At 29.0% G+C, this 23,325-nt stretch overlaps 4 protein-coding genes across 9 annotated transcripts in view; 2 read left to right on the top strand and 2 right to left on the bottom strand.

The window, feature by feature from the left end:
- LOC111683333 overlaps nucleotides 1-15,641 on the bottom strand; it is a 29,084-nt gene extending 13,443 nt beyond the window's left edge. The window contains exon 1 of one of the 3 annotated variants that reach the window (XM_046953150.1): nucleotides 15,527-15,641. The gene's annotated coding sequence lies outside the window, so the exon portion shown is untranslated. Of the gene's footprint in view, nucleotides 1-2,950; nucleotides 3,313-3,462; nucleotides 3,564-15,526 lie in introns of those variants that run through there. The other 2 variants (XM_046953149.1, XM_046953148.1) reach the window with 2 other exon arrangements.
- Nucleotides 9,972-12,710, top strand: LOC111683332 (ras-related protein Rab-43). Its single transcript, XM_046953151.1, has 3 exons — nucleotides 9,972-10,772; nucleotides 10,843-10,927; nucleotides 12,061-12,710. The coding sequence occupies exons 1-3, from the start codon at nucleotides 10,560-10,562 to the stop codon at nucleotides 12,426-12,428; spliced, it is 666 nt and encodes a 221-aa protein (XP_046809107.1). The 5' UTR covers nucleotides 9,972-10,559; the 3' UTR covers nucleotides 12,429-12,710.
- Nucleotides 12,676-14,084, top strand: LOC124420246 (GTP-binding protein ypt2-like). Its single transcript, XM_046952489.1, has 2 exons — nucleotides 12,676-12,705; nucleotides 13,386-14,084. The coding sequence occupies exons 1-2, from the start codon at nucleotides 12,676-12,678 to the stop codon at nucleotides 13,797-13,799; spliced, it is 444 nt and encodes a 147-aa protein (XP_046808445.1). The 3' UTR covers nucleotides 13,800-14,084.
- On the bottom strand, nucleotides 14,339-23,190 carry LOC111689643 (structure-specific endonuclease subunit SLX4-like). 4 transcript variants are annotated; one of them, XM_023452116.2, is made up of 8 exons: nucleotides 22,614-22,838; nucleotides 21,815-22,467; nucleotides 20,436-21,671; nucleotides 20,273-20,374; nucleotides 20,056-20,100; nucleotides 15,527-18,129; nucleotides 14,766-14,918; nucleotides 14,339-14,605 (listed from the first exon to the last, which is right to left on the bottom strand). In XM_023452116.2, the coding sequence occupies exons 1-8, from the start codon at nucleotides 22,685-22,687 to the stop codon at nucleotides 14,468-14,470; spliced, it is 5,004 nt and encodes a 1,667-aa protein (XP_023307884.2). In that variant the 5' UTR covers nucleotides 22,688-22,838; the 3' UTR covers nucleotides 14,339-14,467. The 4 variants fall into 4 exon arrangements, 3 of the variants coding, with proteins under 3 accessions (XP_023307884.2, XP_046809102.1, XP_023308014.2); XM_046953146.1 differs by lacking the exons at nucleotides 14,339-14,605; nucleotides 14,766-14,918 and having other exon boundaries at nucleotides 17,993-18,129; nucleotides 20,056-20,095; XR_002762887.2 differs by lacking the exons at nucleotides 14,339-14,605; nucleotides 14,766-14,918; nucleotides 15,527-18,129; ... (1 more) ...; nucleotides 20,273-20,374; nucleotides 20,436-21,671 and adding an exon at nucleotides 22,928-23,190 and having other exon boundaries at nucleotides 22,326-22,467; nucleotides 22,614-22,860.
- Between the last annotated feature and the right edge of the window lie 135 nt (nucleotides 23,191-23,325).

The following is a 23,325-nucleotide window of genomic DNA, read 5'->3' on the forward strand; positions in this document are numbered from 1 at the left end:
TATCTATCTATCAATCTATCTATCTATCTATCTATCTATCTATCTATCTATCTATCTATCTATCTATCTATCAATCTATCTATCTACCTATATATCTATCTATCTATCTATCTATCTATCTATCTATCTGTCTGTCTGTCTGTCTGTCTGTCTGTCTGTCTGTCTGTCTGTCTGTCTGTCTGTCTGTCTGTCTATCTATCTATCTATCTATCTATCTATCTATCTATCTATCATATCTATTTATCTATCTATCTATCTATCTATCTATCTATCTATCTATCTATCTATCTATCTATCTATCTATCTATCTATCTATCTATCTATCTATCGATCTATCTATCATCTATCTACTTTTAAAGTGGTGATAAATGTTATTCTTTTGAAAGTACTTCGTTTTATATTTGCTGGATATTAATATAGAAACGTTACTACAGATTGATTAAGGATCTACAAAATACAATATTTGGTACTTTTTCGTATCTTAAATGGTACTTTTTGATTTTTCTATGATATTAAATCTATAATCGGAAAATTTTACATTCAGCTCGTGATTGAAAGAAAATCTTTATACCAGACTTTTTGGTACTTTTTAAATATTCTATAGTGTAAAACAAACACAAATACAAGTATACATACATGGCAGTGATCCATAAGAAATAACTATTTAGTACTTTTTCGTCTTTAATGGTACTTTTAGTTTTTCTGGCCCGCCCGTATACCTAGGATTGGATTAAATAGTGATAGATTCCTATACCATTGAATTATACTTCCTTTTTTCGATATGTTCACGTTTGACTATGTTCATACCAGACTTACCGTTGTGTATTCCCTGTTAGGATATTTCCAGGGTTTACTATGTTTATATCAAGCTTACCACAATATGTTTACTCTGATTAAGTGGGTTTATCTGGAAGTTTATTCTGTTTAAACCAGGCTTTACACAATGTGTTCTCTATGAGTATAAACATGTCTGTCCGATTACGTCTCTAGGTGCTGTTGACGAATCAATCTGCGTGGTTGTAAACGATTGTGATGTTTTACCATCTAGGATGTTTATGGACTAGCAGAACCATGAAAAAATGGTTTTAAATGAAAACACAAAGGGCGATAGTCAGACGTTTGACATTTCAACCAATGGTTGTAAAAGCATCACAGTGAAATAAGGCCTTTATGGCAGGTGATCACTTAAAGCACTTCAACTTATAATCTTATCTTTAAAAAGTTCGAAAAATCGATACAAATTGATATAAATCAAAAAAAGTCCACTTTATGTAACTTGCTAAATGTAATAAAGTCGATTTTGCATAAATCGTTACAAGTCGATGTTACGTTTCAACTAAAGAGTCGGAAAATTTTCCAACGGGATAACAAACCTATATATACTCTTTTCACATACACCCGACCGGGGTGTACTTTAATGACAGAATTATGTAAAACAAGTAAGAGTGCTATATTCGGCTGTGCCGAATCTTATATACCCTCCACCATAACATCTTTAAACATCTTTTATAAATTTTAAATTTTTTCCCAACTACATTATTATTACATCAAAAGCTAAACAAAAAGAACAACAACAACGCTAAATGAAATAAAAAACAAAATACGCAAGGCATCTAAACCAACAGACATCTAAACATACATAACGAAAAACACAGGAAAACAAAAACAAAAATAACAACGCAATGACGCCAACAGCATCCAAACATACAAAAAAATACATAGCTGAATAAAACCAAATACATCTACACAAAACACGTGTACATCTTTTTCTAATATACAGTGTTGTTGTTGCTTTTTAACCAAAGCATGAAAAAATATGACATTTTTTGATGAAATTTTCAGAGGTTGTCTCGGATTTTTGCTCATATCTCCGTTATTTACACACCGATTATGCTGATTTTAAATAGCGATCTTCTCGAAAGCATGTCTAACTAAATTATTGAAGATTCGGATCTCGGCGATATCTGGGGACCTCTAAAAACTGATTTCAACAGACAGACGGACAGACAGACAGACGGACATGGCTTAATCGACTTTATAGGGTCGGAAAATTATATTATAGAAATTACAAACGGAATGACAAACTTATATATACCCTTCTCACGAAGGTGAAGGGTATAAAAAGAAGACAATTGTAAAAGTAATATGAAAATTAAGAAAAACTTAAATTTAAAACAAAAATATATACTGTAAAGTCCGTATAATTTGTACTAATCAGATAAATCAATAATTTTATTGTTTATTTTAGTAAAAATTGTATTCATTATTTTTTGCATCAGCTAAATACACTTTTTAATTCTTTTTTGCACTTTTTTAACTAATTAACTAATTGAGTACTCAAAAACATCTTTGGAGGATTAATTTCAATTTAATCCCTAATTCTTCATCTAAAGATTGGCCCTAAGGGCCGATGCTTTTTAAAGAATTTGGTAATCATTGGAATAAATTCATCTAAAACGAATGTATAAAACCTTTTAATTAAACTTCAATATAAATTAAACTTTAAGTCGAAATATTAAGGACAAAACAATAAAATTTGTCAAATAAACTTTTAATACATTAAAAATTTTATTAAACAGTTTGAAAACAAACTCTCATAAAAATATAACAACCAATCAAATCATAGGAGATCAATCGAGAAAATCTTCTTCTCACTCTCATTTTCTGTTGAGGTCAAATATTTACTAATATAAATTTTACTTCAAGTATCTAACACATCACTTAATTAAATTTTTATACATTTTCTAAAGACCAAACTTGTTTAAGAACATTATTTAAAAAAAAAAACAAAAAACTTAAGAAACAAACTTGTTTTCTACACAAACATGATATAAACAAAAGATTTAAGCAACAAACTTTTTAATTTTTTGCAACAAGCAAAAAAAATCCTTATAACTTTTTTTACTTTTTGTAATTTATTATTTAAACCAAACAAATAGAAACAACTTACATTTCTATTAAACCGCCTTTATTATTGATTTATTAGTGTCAAGAACTCCACATTTAAAACACAATAGTTTTAATAATAAATCCTCTCAATGGATGTTAATAAACACATGCAAACTCTCACATAAAGCACTTACACACTCGCACAAGTAAATTCCTTTAGAAAAACGTCCTAATTTAACACAAGTTGACGACAATAATGGGAAGTGATCTTTTCGTTTTCAAAACCACAACTACCAACAGCAAAAAAAAAACAAGTTCAAAAGTGTTTATCAAATAATAAACAACAACAACGAAAATTTCTAAAAGAATTTTTTTCTTTAAGAAAATTATTTCCTTATTACAACTTAGCAAAAAAAGATTTCACTTTTTTATTTATTTTTTTTTACAAAATCAATTTGGTTATTTAAATGCTTATTATCATAATTTCTTTAATTAGTAACTTTTTAATACAATCACATTTATTTTGTTTTAATTATTTATCCTTTTTTATTATTTGTTTTCTTTAGTAACTACCTTTTTGTTTGTATTTCGTTTTTATAATTTTAAACTAAAAACACGTTACCAACTTTCAGAAATACCCAACCGCGCATTTGAACGTTTTAAACGCAACTGACGTTTAGCAGGCGTCCAACTTGTAATATTATTTAGTTACTCGTATTTGGTAGTTTGGTTTGTTTAGTTGTATGGTCGGTTTTTGCCAGTTTTAGTTTTTTTGGTCTACTAACAACAAAATACTATATTCTCTTCTTCTATTTCTTTTCCGTCATGTGAGTTTTATTTTGTTTTGATTTAAGTTTGAAAAAAAGTTTTGAAAAAAAACCATTTACTGGTAACATGGTTTGGGTCATTTGTTGTTGCTGTTTTTGGTCTATCTTGACATTGCGGTATTGTCTACAAAATATCATTTCCTTGTTGGGCACAACATACACGACAAATATCATCAAATGATCAAATGCTTTGTAAATGCATTAATATTGTTTCTACATAGATCAATAGCTTTTATGGGTTTTCTTGTTCAATATTTCGGGTACTCTACGCTACTAATATTAGATTGCATGATTTGCTATAAATTAAATTTAAATCTGACAACGATTTTAGCATGGAAACAGTTATAAGACTATAGACTAAGATATAAACAATGCTAGACTATAGACCAGACTGGAACATAGGTTATACTATAGACTAGAATATAGTATATAGTCAAGTCTATAGTATAGCTTATAGTCCAGGCTAAAGACTGGATTGAAGACTAAACTATAGACTAGACTACAGAATACACTATAAAGTAGATTATACTAGACTAAACGCTAGACTATAGACTAGACTAAAGACTAAACTAAAGTCTAGACTATAGACTAGACTATAGACTAGACTATAGACTAGACTATAGACTAGACTATAGACTAGACTATAGACTAGACTATAAACTAGACTATAGACTATACTATAGACTATACTATAGACTAGACTATAGACTATACTATAGACTAGACTATAGACTAGACTATAGACTAGATTATAGACTAGACTATAGACTAGACTATAGACTAGACTATAGACTAGACTATAGACTAGACTATAGACTAGACTATAGACTAGACTATAGATTAGACTATAGACTAGAATATAGACTAGACTAGACTATAGACTAGACTATAGACTAGACTGTAGACTAGACTGTAGACTAGACTATAGACTAAACTATAGACTAAACTATAGACTAAACTATAGACTAGACTATAGACTAGACTACAGACTAGACTATAGACTAGACTTTAGACTAGACTATAGACTATAGACTAGACTGTAGACTAGACTATAGACTAGACTAAAGACAAGACTATAGACTAGACTATAGACTAAACTATAGACTAGACTATAGACTAGAATACAGACTAGACTATACACTAGACTATAGACTAGACTATAGACTAGACTATAGACTAGACTATAGACTAGACTATAGACTAGACTATAGACTAGACTATAGACTAGACTATAGACTAGACTATAGACTAGACTATAGACTAGACTATAGACTAGACTATAGACTAGACTATAGGCGAGACTATAGACTAGACTATAGACTAGACTATAGACTAGACTATAGACTAGACTATAGACTAGACTATAGACTAGACTATAGACTAGACTATAGACTAGACTATAGACTAGACTATAGACTAGACTATAGACTAGACATAGACTAGACTATAGACTAGACTATAGACTAGACTATAGACTAGACTATAGACTAGACTATAGACTAGACTATAGACTAGACTATAGACTAGACTATAGACTAGACTATAGACTAGACTATAGACTAGACTATAGACTAGACTATAGACTAGACTATAGACTAGACTATAGACTAGACTATAGACTAGACTATAGACTAGACTATAGACTAGACTATAGACTAGACTATAGACTATAGACTAGACTATAGACTAGACGATAACTAGACTATAGATTAGACTATAGACTAGATTATAGACTAGACATAGGACTAGACTATAGACTAGACTATTGACTAGACTATTGACTAGACTATTGACTAGGCTATAGACTAGACTACAGACTAGATTATAGACTAGACTAAACTATAGACTAAACTATAGACTAAGAGTATAGACTAGACTATAGACAGACTATAGACTAGACTATAGACTAGACTATAGACTAGTCTACAGACTAGATTATAGACTAGACTAAACTATAGACTAAACTATAGAAGACTATAGACTAGACTATAGACTAGACTAGAACTAGACTATAGACTAGACTATAGACTAGACTATAGACTAGACTATAGACTAGACTATAGACTAGACTATAGACTAGACTATAGACTAGACTATAGACTAGACTAGAGACTAGACTATAGACTAGACTATAGACTAGACTATAGACTAGACTATAGACTAGACTATAGACTAGACTATAGACTAGACTATAGACTAGACTATAGACTAGACTATAGACTAGACTATAGACTAGACTATAGACTAGACTATAGACTAGACTATAGACTAGACTATAGACTAGACTATAGACTAGACTATAGACTAGACTATAGACTAGACTATAGACTAGACTAGAGACTAGACTATAGACTAGACTAAATTTAAATTAAAATTTATAGACTAGACTAGACTATAGACTAGACTAGACTATAGACTAGACTAGACTATAGACTAGACTAGACTAGACTATAGACTAGACTATAGACTAGACTATAGACTAGACTATAGACTAGACTATAGACTAGAATATATACTAGACTATAGACTACACTATAGACTAGCCTATAGACTAGCCTATAGACTAGACTATAGACTAGACTATAGACTAGACTATGGACTAGACTATAGACTAGACTATAGACTAGACTGTAGATTAGACTATAGACTAGACAATAGACTAGGTTATAGACTAGACTATAGACTAGACTATAGACTAGACTATAGACTAGACTATAGACTAGACTATAGACTAGACTATAGACTAGACTATAGACTAGACTATAGACTAGACTATAGACTAGACTATAGACTAGACTATAGACTAGACTATAGACTAGACTATAGACTAGACTATAGACTAGACTATAGACTAGACTATAGACTAGACTATAGACTAGACTATAGACTAGACTATAGACTAGACTATAGACTAGACTATAGACTAGACTATAGACTAGACTATAGACTAGACTATAGACTAGACTATAGACTAGACTATAGACTAGACTATAGACTAGACTATAGACTAGACTATAGACTAGACTATAGACTAGACTATAGACTAGACTATAGACTAGACTATAGACTAGACTATAGACTAGACTATAGACTATAGACTAGACTATAGACTAGACTATAGACTAGACTATAGATTAGACTATAGACTAGATTATAGACTAGACTAAAGACTAGACTATAGACTAGACTATTGACTAGACTATTGACTAGACTATTGACTAGGCTATAGACTAGACTACAGACTAGATTATAGACTAGACTAAACTATAGACTAAACTATAGACTAGAGTATAGACTAGACTATAGACTAGACTATAGACTAGACTATAGACTAGACTATAGACTAGACTACAGACTAGATTATAGACTAGACTAAACTATAGACTAAACTATAGACTAGACTATAGACTAGACTATAGACTAGACTATAGACTAGACTATAGACTAGACTATAGACTAGACTATAGACTAGACTATAGACTAGACTATAGACTAGACTATAGACTAGACTATAGACTAGACTATAGACTAGACTATAGACTAGACTATAGACTAGACTATAGACTAGAGACTATAGACTAGACTATACTAACTATAGACTAGACTATAAGACTAGACTATAGACTAGACTATAGACTAGACTATAGACTAGACTATAGACTAGACTATAGACTAGACTATAGACTAGACTATAGACTAGACTATAGACTAGACTATAGACTAGACTATAGACTAGACTATAGACTAGACTATAGACTAGACTATAGACTAGACTATAGACTAGACTATAGACTAGACTAAATTTAAATTAAAATTATAGACTAGACTAGACTATAGACTAGACTAGACTATAGACTAGACTAGACTATAGACTAGACTAGACTAGACTAGACTATAGACTAGACTATAGACTAGACTATAGACTAGACTATAGACTAGACTATAGACTAGAATATATACTAGACTATAGACTACACTATAGACTAGCCTATAGACTAGCCTATAGACTAGACTATAGACTAGACTATAGACTAGACTATGGACTAGACTATAGACTAGACTATAGACTAGACTGTAGATTAGACTATAGACTAGACAATAGACTAGGTTATAGATTAGACTATAGACTAGACAATAGACTATACTAAATATTAGACGATAGATACATTCCATTTTCCACCTCGGCCCCTCTGGAATCTGCGCCTATAAAATAGATCTTTAATATACTTAGTACATACTAGATAATCGACTAAAGACAAAAAGGAACATTATTTAATATTCGTTTAAGCCAACTGTAATTTAAATATAAAATTATTTTGTTTACTAGAATTGTCTTTCAGTTACTAATACAAGTCTTACCGGCGCTTAAGCGATCATAGGTTTAGACTAAATGATGATTGATTAAAAAAATCAACAAGTAATTAAAGTGACACTGAAATTCAGGTTAATAAAATCAATTAAAATTACTTATACAACCAGTTGTACATAAAAAACATCAAAAGCACAAATTTCACATAGATTTTCATTGCTTTTCTTCCTTATCTTTATTACAAAATCGATTTGGCATTAAAATGCAGATAAATGTCAATAATATGAAAAAATAACTTAGAAACATAGTTTATGCAATTTAAACAATAAATGAATAGAAAACCTTCAAACAACATGAATTTTCAAGCCAACATTTAGAAATGGTGAGGTATCATGAGTACTAATATTTAAAAGGAGTGTTTATGTTCAAGAAAGTTGTAAAGAAATCTTCTATATATATGGCGCTACGGAAAAATGTGTCAATTGTTGCAAAAAATTTAAATGATTTTCAAAATCTTTCGATTATTTATTAATTTTATAATCCAATAGTAATCCAAGTAGAGTGGTATTTGAAAGTTTTTAATAAAACACGTACAAAACATACAGAAATAAAATATATGTATAGTTTGTACACACTGTTGTGTTTGTAGCTATATATATTTTAAATATGAAATTTTCACCACGTACTTTATTTTTGTTTTATATAGTTGGAGTTGGTTGCATAAATTTTTATTAAAAAAAATTAAACTATTTATAGTTTTGATTATAAATAAATATGGGTTTAAATAATATGTGCAACCTTTTCTAATTATGAGTTTATAAAACCTTTAATGTAATACATTTTAATATATTTGTGGTTAGACACACAACTACAAAAAAGCCACGTTTCAATCTAATAAACTTGAAAAGTCTTGAAATGGTATAAAATACATACATATAGTCTATTAACAATAAGAATAATGCAATAAATCTTTTAAACAAAAAATAAAATTGTATTTCAAAAGTTATGTTTGGCCGGTAGCCAAATTTGAAGAAAAGATCAGTTTTTATACTACCATTGGCAAGTAGTATATATTGTATTAGAGTTTTCAAAATTTAAAGTTATATCAAAACAAAATATTGAACAAATGTCTAAAAATATTTACCTAGGTAATTAAAAACTAGACTATAGACTGGACTATAGACTAGATTATAGACTAGACTATAGACTAGACTATAGACTAGACTATAGACTAGACTATAGACTAGACTATAGACTGGACTATAGACTAGACTATAGACTGGACTATAGACTAGACTATAGACTAGACTATAGACTAGACTATAGACTAGACTATAGACTAGACTATAGACTAGACTATAGACTAGACTATAGCCTAGACTATAGACTAGACTATAGACTAGACTATAGCCTAGACTATAGGCTAGTCTATAGCCTATAGGCTAGTCTATAGCCTATACACTAGACTTTAGACTAGACTATAGACTACACTTTAGACTAGACTATAGTTTAGCCTTTATTTTAGACTATAGACTACATACTATTTTGTTACCAATTAATTAATATATATTGAAATTAAATTAAAATAGGTTTCAAATTCATAACAAGACTACGCTATAGACTAAACTATAGACTAGATTATCAAATTATAGTAGATTCCAAATTCAAAACGTAATTCGTTAACACCCCCTAGCTGTTTTAGTGGAATTTGATTTTAAACTGACTAGCCTTTTACAAGTTACAACTATTTTCACTTTTTGAATTGTATTAACACGAAAAAATAAAATTTTAAATTATACAATTTTTCCCACTGTACTTAACGTATGTGTTTATTTTTCAATATACTACTAAATTCTACCATCTCTATCATCTGTTACTACCTACTACTTATTTAACGCAACCCTGTCTAATAACAACAAAAATTTGTTTTTCTACGCATTTTTTATTTAATTTTTACACAAAAACACAAGGTTCGTGTAAAACAAGTGCAAGGTTTATTATTTTTTTATTGCATAAAAGGATAAATATTAAATTAACAATTTAAAAAGAACACTAGACAACAATGTATTCTTTCATGATAAGAATGTAAAATATAACTTTTGCACCAAGTAGTGTATAGATTTTAACACTTTAAAAAAGTTTTTGGCGTTGAACAGAAAACCTTTAATGGAAAACTAAAACAACAAAACAAATGACTAATTATTATTAAAAAAAAAAACAAATAAAATTTAATCATATAAAGGTAATTATCAAGGGGAATTAGTTAACAACAACAAAGTAGAACTTTTTGTAAGAAAAGGGAACAACCCGTTTGGGTAGAAAGTGCAGCCAGCCAATAACAACCACCTGTCTTTTCTTCAACTTTGAAGTGCCATTTGGAAAAATTTAACGCAAATATTTTAATTTTATAACAAATACTATTTAAATAATTATAATTGTTAACAACTGATAATTTAACGAAACATTTTGTGGCAGTTAAATTGCTAACATTGCCTAGTGATCTCATTCGTTAAGAATTTTTTGTTAAGGACATTATGACAGCACGCAATCCTCAAACTTTAATGGCTCTGCCGAGCGATGAAAGTTTTGATTTTCTATTTAAAGTTGTTCTAATTGGTGATGCTGGCACTGGCAAAACCTGCATAGTGGAACGTTTTAAAACGGGCAATTTTATAGAACGTCATGGTAATACTATTGGTGTGGATTTCTCCATGAAAACCATTAACATAGAAGGAAAGTTGGTTAAGGTAAGCAAACTGAATTTAAATGTATGTACCTATACTGATAGTAGTTTCTTATGCATGGTTTAACTTTCAGTTACAAATTTGGGACACTGCTGGTCAGGAACGTTTTCGTACAATAACCCAAAGTTATTATCGTTCCGCAAATGGTGTAATTTTAGGTATGTTTAATCGTCATTTCATGAATGTTAAGAAAAACGCCCATAATTTGCATTTTAGATTATGTGCACATATTGTTTAGTTTGTTATAGTTTTGGGATAATTAATATGACTTTTACTTTGTACTGCTGTGCTTCTTTACGGCGTAGTTGCAACACAAATATTATATTTGCATTTTTTAATAATGATTAAATAGAGATTACAAATCAAATTTAAATAGGTAGATAGATAGATAGATAGATAGATAGATAGATAGATAGATAGATAGATAGATAGATAGATAGATAGATAGATAGATAGATAGATAGATAGATAGATATAGATAGATAGATAGATAGATAGATAGATAGATAGATAGATAGATAGATAGATAGATAGATAGATAGATAGATAGATAGATAGATAGATAGATAGATAGATAGATAGATAGATAGATAGATAGATAGATAGATAGATAGATAGATAGGTAGATAGATAGATAGATAAATAGATAGATAGATAGATAGATAGATAGATAGATAGATAGATAGATAGATAGATAGATAGATAGATAGATAGATAGATAGATAGATAGATAGATAGATAGATAGGCAGATAGATAGCTAGATAGATAGATAGATAGATAGATAGATAGATAGATAGATAGATAGATAGATATATAGATATATAGATATATAGATATATAGACATATAGATATATAGATATATAGATATATAGATATATAGATATATAGATATATAGATATATAGATATATAGATATATAGATATATAGATATATAGATATATAGATATATAGATATATAGATATATAGATATATAGATATATAGATATATAGATAGATAGATAGATAGAGATAGATAGATAGATAGATAGATAGATAGATAGATAGATAGATAGATAGATAGATAGATAGATAGATAGATAGATAGATAGATAGATAGATAGATAGATAGATAGATAGATAGAGAGATAGAGAGATAGATAGATAGATAGATAGATAGATAGATAGATAGATAGATAGATAGATAGATAGATAGATTGATAGATAGATAGATAGATAGATAGATATATAACATTCTCCTATAGAAGACTTCTCCTTTAACATACTATTTTCTTGCATTTTTTCTTAAAGTTTACGACATCACCAGTCGAGAATCCTTTAGTAATCTTCAAAAGTGGATAGAAGAGGTACGTCGCTACACTGCCTCCAGCGTTATGTTAATAGTTGTAGGCAATAAATGTGATTTGGAGGACGAACGTGAAGTGGAATTCGAAGAAGCTCAACAAATGTGCCAGTATATACCGGAAGTGTTGTTAGTAATGGAAACCTCAGCCAAGGAGAATCGTAATGTAGATGATGCTTTTGTAACATTGGCCAGTGAATTGAAACGACGTATAGATACCAGTATAAGGCAAGAAGAGAATGCCGATGATGAGGCCATTAAATTGGGTCACAGTAAACCTTTGAGACAGTGCAGTAGTTCTTGCAATTTAACGTAAAATTTAACGATAATCTCAATTTAAGTCTCGTAATTGTTTTTAAAAAGAAAATTGTGATTTGTTTATTTTTTTTTGTTTAATTAATTCTTTTTTTTTTTTTTGTTTGTTTTGTTTCTTGCAATATATTTTAAGTTAATTTTTATTTAATTTAGTTTCAGAATTAGTGAGATTGATTTAAATCTTATTGGTTTTGAAACAGATATTTTACTTTTATATTTTAATATTAGAAATATAACAAACGGTACAAATGTTAATAAATTTGTATTCCAATTTTATGGTCAATTAGTGTTTTTTAATTTTTACATTATTTAATATCATTTGAATGTTTTTTAATTTAAAATAAATCTAACATCACTTTTCATTAAAACAAACGTCCTTTTATAGATTTGTAGTCTACTACGTTATAAGAAATTATTAAAAAAATATTTAATAAAAAATCGAATAATTAAAGGTCTTTTTGTTTGAGAGATTTTAGAAAAGTGGTTTTTAAGAAATATCAATTTGTTGACTTCTCTATGATTAGAAAAAAAAACATATTTTAGCTGATTAAAGTATTTATTTTTCAGAATATTGTTTAGCTTATAATCAAGAGAATTTTATAAAAAAAAAAATTGAAACAAAAAAAAATTCAATTATATTTACACTTATTAACTTATTAATAATAATTACTTTTTATTTAATTTAGTTTTTTTACTTTTACGTACATGCCGATTCGTATCTTTTGTTTTGCCATTGCCAGCAGACGAACTCGTAAGATCATAACGAAATATTATACAACGACGATCGAAAAATACTTTAAGATAGATAGATAGATAGATAGATAGATAGATAGATAGAGAGATAGAGAGATAGATAGATAGATAGATAGATAGATAGATAGATAGATAGATAGATAGATAGATAGATAGATTGATAGATAGATAGATAGATAGATAGATATATAACATTCTCCTATAGAAGACTTCTCCTTTAACATACTATTTTCTTGCATTTTTTCTTAAAGTTTACGACATCACCAGTCGAGAATCCTTTAGTAATCTTCAAAAGTGGATAGAAGAGGTACGTCGCTACACTGCCTCCAGCGTTATGTTAATAGTTGTAGGCAATAAATGTGATTTGGAGGACGAACGTGAAGTGGAATTCGAAGAAGCTCAACAAATGTGCCAGTATATACCGGAAGTGTTGTTAGTAATGGAAACCTCAGCCAAGGAGAATCGTAATGTAGATGATGCTTTTGTAACATTGGCCAGTGAATTGAAACGACGTATAGATACCAGTATAAGGCAAGAAGAGAATGCCGATGATGAGGCCATTAAATTGGGTCACAGTAAACCTTTGAGACAGTGCAGTAGTTCTTGCAATTTAACGTAAAATTTAACGATAATCTCAATTTAAGTCTCGTAATTGTTTTTAAAAAAGAAAATTGTGATTTGTTTATTTTTTTTTGTTTAATTAATTCTTTTTTTTTTTTTTTTGTTTGTTTTGTTTCTTGCAATATATTTTAAGTTAATTTTTATTTAATTTAGTTTCAGAATTAGTGAGATTGATTTAAATCTTATTGGTTTTGAAACAGATATTTTACTTTTATATTTTAATATTAGAAATATAACAAACGGTACAAATGTTAATAAATTTGTATTCCAATTTTATGGTCAATTAGTGTTTTTTAATTTTTACATTATTTAATATCATTTGAATGTTTTTTAATTTAAAATAAATCTAACATCACTTTTCATTAAAACAAACGTCCTTTTATAGATTTGTAGTCTACTACGTTATAAGAAATTATTAAAAAAATATTTAATAAAAAATCGAATAATTAAAGGTCTTTTTGTTTGAGAGATTTTAGAAAAGTGGTTTTTAAGAAATATCAATTTGTTGACTTCTCTATGATTAGAAAAAAAAACATATTTTAGCTGATTAAAGTATTTATTTTTCAGAATATTGTTTAGCTTATAATCAAGAGAATTTTATAAAAAAATAAATTGAAACAAAAAAAAATTCAATTATATTTACACTTATTAACTTATTAATAATAATTACTTTTTATTTAATTTAGTTTTTTTACTTTTACGTACATGCCGATTCGTATCTTTTGTTTTGCCATTGCCAGCAGACGAACTCGTAAGATCATAACGAAATATTATACAACGACGATCGAAAAATACTTTAAGATCCTAGAAAAAATAAATAATTTATTAATTTTTTAAACTAATATACTAAAAAGTAATAGTTTAAATCGACTTGATATTGTCCTTTCATCTTAGTTATAATTGTAAATAACAAATAAATTTCTTTCAAATTTGATTTAAAATAACTCTCTTGAATAATAAATACCTTGGGATCATAACGATAACCTAATGATTTTAAAAACAAATAGATTTCCTGTAGATCGATGGGTTCATACATCAATATAGTTTCATGCAATTTAGGATTGGAACACACCAAGTTGTACCACGCTATGTGAAAGGGTAATAAGGGCTGTGGAGTCTGCAAAATTAAGAAATTTTTATTTAAATTAATAATGAAATATTTAAATACATATGCATTAAGTTATATAAATAGTCTTTACCTTTGTTGCATCTGCAGGACCTTTTGAGGAAATATTATTTGGATATCAAAACAAACTTTCACTTTACTCCTTAAACAAGTTCTATTTTAAAAATCTTTCGAAATTTTCCGATAAAAATTTCAGCGATTTCAAAAAGTATTTCTGATCATTCTCAGAAACTTTAACACGTCAAGTAAACATATCCATCTATCTATTTATCTATCTATCTATCTATCTATCTATCTTTCTATCTAGCTATCTATATAGATATCTATCTATCTATCTATCTATCTATCTATCTATCTATCTATCTATCTATCTATCTATCTATCTATCTATTTATCTATCTATCAATCTATCTATCTATCTATCTATCTATCTATCTATCTATATATCTATTTATCTATTTATATATCTATCTATCTATCTATCTTTCTAGCTATCTACCTATCTATCTATCTATCTATCTATCTATCTATCTATCTATCTATCTATCTATTTAACATGGGTTCTCCAAAATTATAAAAATAAAAGAATATCAGCTTACCTTTTTCGTAACATTCGTCTGCAATATATACTGTTCGTCCAAAAGTTCAGCTTTCAGATCTAAAGAATACCGTAACATTTCACGACCACTAGAATCTTGAAGATTTAGCTTTGTCTTCGCCACATCTAGAACATTTTCAACTAGTTCCCTGGGACTTTCATTAGATAAAATAACGGAATGATCGCGAGTTTTTGTTACAGCTGTTTTACTTTTCAAAGCCTCTTTTGAAGTACACGGACGTTCCAAGTCATCCAGCGTAATAACATCTTCTTGTGGTTGTATCTCATCCTCAACTTCATCATCCATTAAAATAGGATGAGTTTGATTGTAAATATATTCCAACATTTTTACGGCCTGTTTACGTTTTAAAGGTTTTATGCCAAAATTATACAATTCCTTAAGTAATTCTGCTTCCGAGTACTTCATATAGTCCGGTTTCGGTGAGGAAGTATAACGCAAAGTATAAGTTTTATTATTATAGGTTATTGTTTGTTTGGTAGTGCTAACTTCTGGATCAGGAGATTTTTGACTTTTTTTAAAACTTATTTCTGCAGTTAAAAGTTGTTCTATACCCTCAGGAGGTTTTTTGGCTGATGGTAAAGTTTTGAGAGGACTTGTATAGACCAAACGATCGAATTCATCAAAATCATTAAGATCATTGAAAGAAGATTTTCCTTTAGAATTATTGAAATCATTGGTGGTCGAATTCGCTTCTAGATTATTTATTAAACTTTGAAACTTTTGTGAAGATTTATGACAATTACTATAACGTTTCATGGGAGCTGTAGTCTCAGTGGGTGAACTAAGAAAAGAGGCTTCTGTTAAAACTTTTGTGGGCGTACAGAGATTGTCTGTATAATCTATAGGTTCAGAATGTTCTTCTAATATGCCAAAATCACTGCGATCAAATTTCATATCATCTTGTAAAGGAGGTGTTGAGGGGGTAGTGTATTTGGAGGTCAGAACACCAAAATCACTGTAAGACTCTTCAGCTGTTAGGGCAACTTTTATTAAAGATTTATCTTTATCCTTTAAATCCAAATATGAAGAATTCTTTTTCTCATTAACTTCTACAGGAAATTCAATTATTTTCTCTTTATTAGAATCTAGCAAATCTTCATCACTTGCATTATCATTATCGGGTATACTAATGACGTCATCATCATCTTCATCATCATTATCCTCCTGTTCTGATACCTCGGAAGTGTGAAATTTTCCAGTTTTATTGGCCTGCCAAATGGAATAGTTAATTTCATCATCGGATAATACTAAACAATCATCTTCTTCATCATCATCTTCTGCTGGTTGTAAATCTTCATTATCATCTTCTGTTCCATTTTGGGTTAAATCTATGAGATTACTTTTGCTAAATGATTGGGACTTGCTTAGATATTTGGGTGGAGTTTTAGCAGTAAATGAGGTGGATTTTCTTTTTAATGTCGGATTATTATCAATAGTCACATCGAAATCCATGGTAAAGTTAGTATAATTATCATACTTTTCAGGTGTTTTAATAGAAGGTAAAATTTGTGTAAAACTTTTGGTTTTATTAAAATCAGTCTTTTGTAACTGCTTAGAAGTGTTGTGTGGTTCATTTAGATATTTATTACACAATTCCCGAAACATAGTATCATTAGCAGTTAGACTATCTTTAATAAGTTCTTTTTCCTTAGTGGTGATATCTTTGGCTTTATTTTCCTTAGAGGCGGCCGTTTCCTTGTGAAAACAAGTTTCCAATTGTTTAGATCCTTGAAAATTAAGAAAGGAAGTATTTGTTTGATCCATAGCTATTTCTTGCAAAACAATGTCATCATCATCAACATCCCCATACGTATCTTTATTTGTAACAAATTCCCTTAAAGGTTCTTGTGTATCCAAACTGAGCGTTAACTTGAAAGATTCTTCTTTCTCATTCTTTTTGAAACATGTTTCTTCATTGTCACTTATTTCCAGGGACAATTTAAAGGATTTTTCTTTTGTTTTAGAAGATTCTTCCTTTGTTTTCTTTTCTATGAAATTTTCTTCATTATCACTTATATCCAGAGTAAATTCTAAAGATTCTTCTTTTGTAAACTTTTCTATGAAATTTTCTTCACTCTCACTAGTTTCCAAAGAAAATTTTAAAGATTCTTCTTTCATTGTATTCTCTTTAAAGTTAACTTCTGTTGTCGGTGACAATTCAAAAGATTCTTCTTTGGTTTTCTTTTCCAGACAGGATTTTTCTTTTTTATTCGTTTCTAAAGGAAACTTTAAAGATTCTTTATATGTCTTTTCTTTGAAAAGTTCCTCCACCTCATTTGTCTCCATGCTGAGAGTTAATTTAAAAGTTTCTTCCTTATTTTCTTGCAGATATTTTGATATTTGAGAATTTCTATTAATATCCGACAAATCATGATCTTTTTTCTCATATTGTAAAGGCGATTCAGTGAAGTCGATATCTTCATCTTGTGATGGAGAATCAGCAAATAAATCGATTTCTACTATAGGTTTACTTTGATTTAAATTATGATTGGATTGATTATCGGGGGTGGGAGAAAAATCGTATTGGGTTAAATCGATTACTTGATCATCACAGGGTAGGGGAATGTTGGAAATTGAGGGAGCTGAAAGTGAAAAAGAACAAGAATATGTTTTAAAAACTTACAATTTGATAAGTGTTATAAATTTCTAATTGCAGAAGAGAAAAGTTCATTTAATCCACAAATAGTTTTGGAAAGCATAATAACACCTATAGTCATTCTAGTTTGCAAGAAGAAGTTTAAAATTGTCACTCTCGGTACTAATTCCGCAGAAGTTCTAGATGTAATTTTAGCAAAATTCGGATTTAATCAAAATTTTTGGTTATTTAGTAAAATTTTGAAATTTTTGTAAAATTTTAAATTTATGAAATTTTTTTATATTTCAAAATTTTTGATGAAATTTTGGTAAAATTTTAAATTTAATAAAATTTTTGATTTTTAATTAAAATATTGATTTTTTAAAAAAAAAATTTTAAATTTTGTATCGAATTTTTAGTGAAATTTTCAAATTTTTTGTGAAAAGTTTTTTTTTGAAAATTTTAAATTTTGAGTTTTGATTGAAATCTATAACTTCAAAATTATAGAAATCAGAAGAAATTTAAAAAAGTAGATTGAGAATTTATCCCCAAAAAGATAAAAGGCAGAATGTTTATAACCAAAATATTCCACTGATGAAGCACAGAATGTCGTCTAAGTTTCCTGAAATTTAAGGTTTTATTTTACAAAATTTTAGTAAAATTTGGAATTTGTTGAATTTTATTTTTGAAAATTTTTGAAATTTCTTTATAATATTTTAAAATTGCAAAATTTCTCAGAAATGTTGGGTTTGTTGTTTTTAATAAAATTTTGATAAAATTTTAAATTTTAATAAAATTTTGAATTTATGGTGAAATTTAAAATTTTTGGTGAAATTTCAAATTTTTTGTGAAATTTCAAATTTTTTGTGAAATTTTTGATTTACATTCAAAATTTTGATTTTTTTACAAATTTATATTTTTATACTTATTAATATCGAATTTTTAATGAAATTTCAAAATTTTTAACGAAAAGTTTTTTTTTGAAATTTAAAATTTTGAATTTCAAAATTTTTTCTTCTTTTCTCCTTTGTGATTTCCTTTAATAAAGAACAAGGAAGAAAAGAAAACAGAAGAAACAAAAAACGGATGAGTAAAATGAGAATTTTCCCCAAAAGGATAAAAGGAAGAAAGTTGTTAGGAAACCCCTAATTGTCCGATATCTGAATAACCCTGATAAAGCCCAGAATGTCGCCTAAGTAACACTCTGCTACAACTTTTGTCTAGCCATTTCAGTCTGAGCTGTCTGCGTGCTACCGACTCTATTACCCCTAAAGACTACAACTGCACATTGTCCGCTAATTATCCCTACTAAAATATTTATACTCTTCCTATCGAGTCCTAATAGTACACTGGATGCTTTTGGCTTTAACATATAATATCCTTGAAACTCTACAATCCAGCCTACTGGATCTCTACTTTGTGATTCCTTTTAATAATGAACAAGGAAGAAAGAAAAAGAGAAGAAAGTACAAGATGAGTAAAATGAGAATTTGCCCCCAAAAAGATAAAAGAAAGTTGGCATGAAATGGAAATCTCTAATTTTCCGTTATCTGAAAATATTCCCCTGATCACGAACAGCACGACGCCTAAGTAGCACTCTGCTACTACTCCTAATTCATCATGGAATCTTTTGTTTAGCCATTTCAGTCTGAAGACGAAGAAAGTGTCTTCAAACAAGTTGCAAAACTTCTATGTGCAACCGATCCTATTACCCCTAAGGGCTAAAACTGCGCAATGTCCGATTATTACCCCTACTAAAACCTTTATACTCTTTTTATCGAGTCTTAATAGTACACTGGATGCTTTTGGCTTCAACATACTCTATAATGACCTTAAAACCCTACAATCCAGTCTGCTGTAAGAGAATCGATTGGTAAAGTTTTTTAAATTTTTCCGATATTAAGAAATTTGTCTAAACATATTATTCACTCACCTTTAGCAGTTGATTTATTCTGCTCCAATAATGAAGTATTCTTTACTAAATAAAAATTAAATAAAAATTAAGTAAATCGCAATAAAAAGTTGAATTTTTTTAAAAAACTAAATAAATTTGCAGATGTTAACAAGATTTTACAAAAACTGTGTTTGATAAAACTGCAAATCTAATTAGTTATGTTAATCAAAATAAAAAATATGTGTCTAAAGTATACCTTCATCACTTGAAAAGATTTCATAAGTAGTAACACCCTCATCTACTTCCTCTAGAGAACTATTACGATTTGTATCTTTAGTCACATTTATCACAGTTGGAACTAAAACAAATTTATAAAATATTACACAAAAAGAAACTCTCTTTTCAAATGTTGGGAATACCTTCTGTTTTATTATTATCCACCTGGTTATCACACTCTTCCATTTCAACATCGGAGTCGGCAAATAAATCAGGTGAATTGGATCTAGTATTTTGTGTTGCATTTATTGAATTCTGGTTACTTGCATTAGAAACTTGTATTGCATGTAAGGTTCCTTTATCAGCTACTGTCGAATTGTTATGTGTTCCTGAATTTTCAATATCAGCTTCATTTGTTTGCACATCTTCTATTAAGTCTACCCTTTTATCAAGTTTGACAGTACATGAATCATCAGATACTTCAAGAGTATGATCTTCTGAAACTTCCTTTTGTTGATGCGTACTTAATGTTGTTTCTAAGGATGTTGTAGTAGTTGCTTTAGGATAAATAACTGATTCATTTCTTTGCATATCTTCTATTAAATCTATCATTTCATCAAGTTCATTGTTATTAGACTCCTCACCGAGTTCTACGGTTTTATGACCAACATCTGATTGAGCTATAGTTTCTTCCCTTTGTGTGGTATTGATAGTAGCCTGGGTATTTATGCTACAACTAGATACTTGCATTACATCTAAGCATGTAGACTGAGGTAAAAGTTTTAAAATTTTTTCATTATCTGTAGTGTTAGCAATATCATCTGCCATTATCTCGAGATTTTTATTAATGTTTGTACATTCTGCTTGTTCATTTACATCATCCTTTTTAATTACCTCTCTGACTATTATTTTTGACACCTCCTGCTCTTCTTTTTTATCATCTTCCTTAGACCAATCTAATTGTTTTCTTGAACTAAAATATTCTTCCAAATCTTTATAGATATTTTGTAATTTTTCTAATGACTCTTTATTTGCTTTAGTTTTAGCATTTGGTGTTTGATCTCTACCCTGTATGGCAGTCCAATCTTTTAATAAATGACCCGCTGTTAAATTATTGATTTCAAATAAATCCTTAACAAAATAATTATCCATAGATTGATTAACATTTTCCATACATTGTAAAATTTTATTATTTTCATGCATATTTAATTTTTTCAATAGAGCACTTTGCAGTTTATAAAGGGATTGTAAAGATTCTTTATCGTTTAGGGGTTTAATGCGAAATTGACTATTTAATAGTTTTTCGATATTATTTTGTAATTTTTTCATTTGATTTTCGTGAGTTCTTAAAGTAAGGGCAGTGAATTTATTGGCCCATTTGTTTTTCTGTCGACGACCATTGGCTTTGGGTAGAAAGGCGGCCGCAAAGGTGTTGTAATCTAGAGAAAATTTTATGTTAAGGAAATAAAAAAAAGAATATATTTTTAACAAAATTCCCTTCTCTTAGTTACAACCAATTATTTAAGCAAATTTTTTATAAAATTTTTATAAATTTTGTATATTGTTGTTTACTTTCTCTTACCATTCTTTTCCGCCGTTCTAAAACCATATTTCCTTAATTTATCCCTTATAGATTCTGCACTGTTATTACCCTCCATCAGATTAACTTCCTCCTCCAATTCATTTTCCTTTGCCACCTCAATGCCTTTACTCTCTGCTTCAGATCGACTAATAGCTAAAGCTAATTGAACATCATCGCCATCAAACTGATCAGCAGCACAATGTTGAGCAGCTATCTCAGCAAATAATTGCTCATTACGTAGGAAAGCTGATTTAATGGTAGTTTGTTTCTTTCTTGCTTTAGAGGCTTTCGTTTGGCTGCTACTTAATGTTAGTTTGGGAGCCTTTTTGGCTTTCTTTTCTGGCACCACTAAATCTTCATCATTTTGAGGACTTTTAGGATTTTTAATTAAATCTGGAATGTCATTGGGATCTTTAAATATGAAATTATCTAATTTAGTGCGTTTGCCACGTTTGCGTGTTGCTGGTTTTGGTGAGATATTGGAGGTTTGTGGTAGCTCTGTTTTGGGTTCATTAAAATCTAATACTACTACGGAATCCTTAGGCGGGACTGTGGTATCTTCTTTTGCATGATCTTTTGAACATTTTTCGGGTGTTAAAAAATAATTGGTAATGGCAGTATTTCCTGAGGTTTTGGATGTTTGGCGTGTTTTACTTAAAATAAAAAAATTTAAAAGGCTATTGTTTTTTTTTAACTTACAACATTTATTTTATATAATTAACTCAAAACTACATTGTAAAAAGATTTGTACAACTACTACCAGAGCAAGTCAAAGTGAGAAGAAACATAAAAACTTTACCGTGATTGTTTGCTGCCCGATGTACTGGGTAATTGCAATTTCTTTAGGTTGGCTTTACGGGTTTGACGATCCATTCTAACGTTCGTGTAATAATTGTTTTTTCTCCTCTATTGTTTCCTTAATAGCTCTCGATGTACGAGGAGCACCCACTAAATTGAAAATAAGTTTACGATCCTTTTCTTCCTCAGAGGCGGTTATCAAATCGTGCATTAATTTGTCATTCGCTATGCGGAAAATGGGTGTGAAACTGAAAGAAAGTAAATTTATAATTAATATTTTATTTAAAAATATACAAAATGTCGAAAAAAACTTACTACCACAAGGCAAATATAGCACTTCCCACTGCAATACCTGCTGCTGCAAAACGATTTCTATAGTGGTAAGATGGTGTGCCTTTAGTGCGTCTGGGTTTACGTTTGGCCTCATCAATTTGTTCCATAACTCGTGCACTAAATTTATACTATTTACGAAGAATTTAATTTATATTATATAATTTTAAAACATGTTAAAAAAACTTGTGGAATAAAATAAATTCTTAAAAAAGACGACGACTTGTAAGGAAATTGAAAGGTAAACAAAACAGAGTTGTTCAAAAAAATTTATAATACAAGGTTGATAAAAAGTGCAGCAGCAATAGGGTGAGTCATAAATGCATCAAAGCTGACAAACAGTCAAAAAAGAAATAAAAAACTGAAATATTTTATCAAAAATA

This window comes from Lucilia cuprina, chromosome 5, assembly GCF_022045245.1.
Source record: "Lucilia cuprina isolate Lc7/37 chromosome 5, ASM2204524v1, whole genome shotgun sequence".
Lineage (NCBI taxonomy): Eukaryota > Metazoa > Arthropoda > Insecta > Diptera > Calliphoridae > Lucilia > Lucilia cuprina.